The sequence below is a fragment of the Columba livia genome, chromosome 7 (assembly GCF_036013475.1).
Source record: "Columba livia isolate bColLiv1 breed racing homer chromosome 7, bColLiv1.pat.W.v2, whole genome shotgun sequence".
NCBI lineage: Eukaryota > Metazoa > Chordata > Aves > Columbiformes > Columbidae > Columba > Columba livia.
In genome coordinates this window covers 39549334-39551533 of record NC_088608.1, presented here as the reverse complement: position 1 = coordinate 39551533, position 2200 = coordinate 39549334, and the positions used below count along the sequence as shown (strand labels likewise).

General features: G+C 51.8%; 1 protein-coding gene across 1 annotated transcript; it reads left to right on the top strand.

Moving 5' to 3' along the window:
- Positions 1-268: 268 nt before the first annotated feature.
- LOC135579975 (olfactory receptor 14A16-like) lies at positions 269-1604 on the top strand. Its single transcript, XM_065070023.1, has one exon. The coding sequence runs from the start codon at positions 462-464 to the stop codon at positions 1395-1397; it is 936 nt and encodes a 311-aa protein (XP_064926095.1). The 5' UTR covers positions 269-461; the 3' UTR covers positions 1398-1604.
- Positions 1605-2200: the final 596 nt, after the last annotated feature.

Sequence of the window (2200 nt, the reverse complement as noted above, 5' to 3'; positions counted from 1 at the left end):
GCCTGTCCTCTCTCAAGACTCTTCACATTTTACCTCATAAAGATGAAGATTTTGACCCCTACAAAAACCCAGTCACGGGATGTGATGGTGAAAAACTAAAAACACAGACAAAATCATTACAAAGACATGTTAAAACACGGCTCTGCTTCCTGTGCTTTTCAGTGTCAAGAGTGCAGATACTGACGATTTCCATTAACAATGCATAAAATCGGACACCGCTTGTGAACGTTGGAGCTGCCACAACCCAGCTCCCGTGTCCCCAGTGCAGCAGAGCAGAGCTGGCTGCTTGGCAGCACACGGGCAGAGGTTCTGCTGCTCACAGCACACTCAGCCAGCACAGACCAGAGAAAGGAAACGCATTTCAGTTGGGGTGATGTTAATGAAAAAGAGAGTAGTTTTGCTCCGTGGAGTCTGTCCTAATATTAAGTTGTTGTTTCCTTTTTTGAACAGAGAAACAGCCAATGTCCAACAGCAGCTCCATCACCCAGGTCCTCCTCCTGGCATTCACAGACACACGGGAGCTGCAGCTCTTGCACTTCTGGCTCTTCCTGGGCATCTACCTGGCTGCCCTCCTGGGCAACGGCCTCATCATCACCACCATAGCCTGTGACCAGCACCTCCACACCCCCATGTACTTCTTCCTCCTCAACCTCTCCCTCCTTGACTTGGGCTCCATCTCCACCATTGTCCCCAAATCCATGGCCAATTCCCTTTGGGACACCAGGACTATCTCCTATCGAGGATGTGCTACACAGCTCTTTTTTTTTCTCTCCTTGATCTCTGTTGAGTATTCCCTTCTCACCATCATGGCCTATGACCGCTACGTTTCCATCTGCAAACCCCTGCACTACGGGACCCTCCTGGGCAGCAGAGCTTGTGTGCACATGGCAGCAGCTGCCTGGGCCAGTGGCTTTCTCAACACTTTTCTACACACGGTCAACACATTTTCACTGCCACTCTGCAAGGGCAATGCTGTGGACCAGTTCTTCTGCGAAATTCCTCATATCCTCAAGCTCTCCTGCTCACACTCCTACCTCAGGGAAGTGTGGCTTCTTGTTGTTAGCTCCTGTTTAGTCTTTGGGTGTTTTGTGTTCATTGTGGTGTCCTATGTGCAGATCTTCAGGGCCGTGCTGAGGATCCCCTCTGAGCAGGGACGGCACAAAGCCTTTTCCACGTGCCTCCCTCACCTGGCCGTGGTCTCCCTGTTTGTCAGCACTGGTATTTTTGCTCACCTGAAGCCCCCTTCCATCTTCTCCCCAAACCTAGATCGGGTGGTGTCCGTTCTGTACTCGGTGGTGCCTCCAGCAGTGAACCCCCTCATTTACAGTATGAGGAACAAAGAGATCAAGGATTCCCTGAGGAAATTATTTGACCAAGGAATACTGCAGTATCAATAAGCAGTCTATCATCCTCAGGAGAAAGCTTGGAGGCTTTTTTTAACATATATGTCTTGGTTTTCTTTTTGTTTAATATACTTCAAATCATATTCCCACTGAAAGAATATTATTTATTGCCCTCTACCAGTGTTTTGTGGTGTAAAGTCCTCATATACAAATGGAGCATTGCTCCCAGTGCAGGTAAACACAGCAAAGAAACCAGCAGGAAATTATTTGTCTGTGTCTCATCTTGTACATGTCCTCTGGAACTGGGGGTTCAGTCCTGGCACGCAGGAGGGGTCAAGGAGCCAAGAGCCCAGCTGCCATGAGGAGGATCAGGCACTTGTGGACCTCAGGGCTGCTCCTCACCGCCTCACTGGACAGATCCTTTCTGCCACTTTTGCATTGGGCTCCCTGGAGCCATGGTCATGGACAAGAGCAGTTCATGGTCTTTTCAGAGCAGCGGGGCCAGCTCAGGGCCCTGAGGAGAGCCCAGAGTGGGAACCAAGGCTGCCTGGCCAGCCCAGCCTGGACACAGTCACCCAGGGAAAGGGACGTCTCTGGAGAAGAGCAAGGGAGCATTGCTGTGCCTGCAGGGAGGAATCCAGGAGGAAGAGAAACCCCCTTCTGCAGACACTCATTTGGGGCCGGCTGCTCTGCTGCTGGAGCAGCACTCCTGTTCTGGGCTGGGGAGAGGGGCTGGCACTGAGGGGCACAGGCCGTCTGTGCTGCGGATCTCCTGGAGCTGACACCAGCAGTGCTGGTTTTGCACTGGTCTCCATGTCCTCGTGCCATGTCCAGCTCCAGCCAGACTGGGAAGGTTC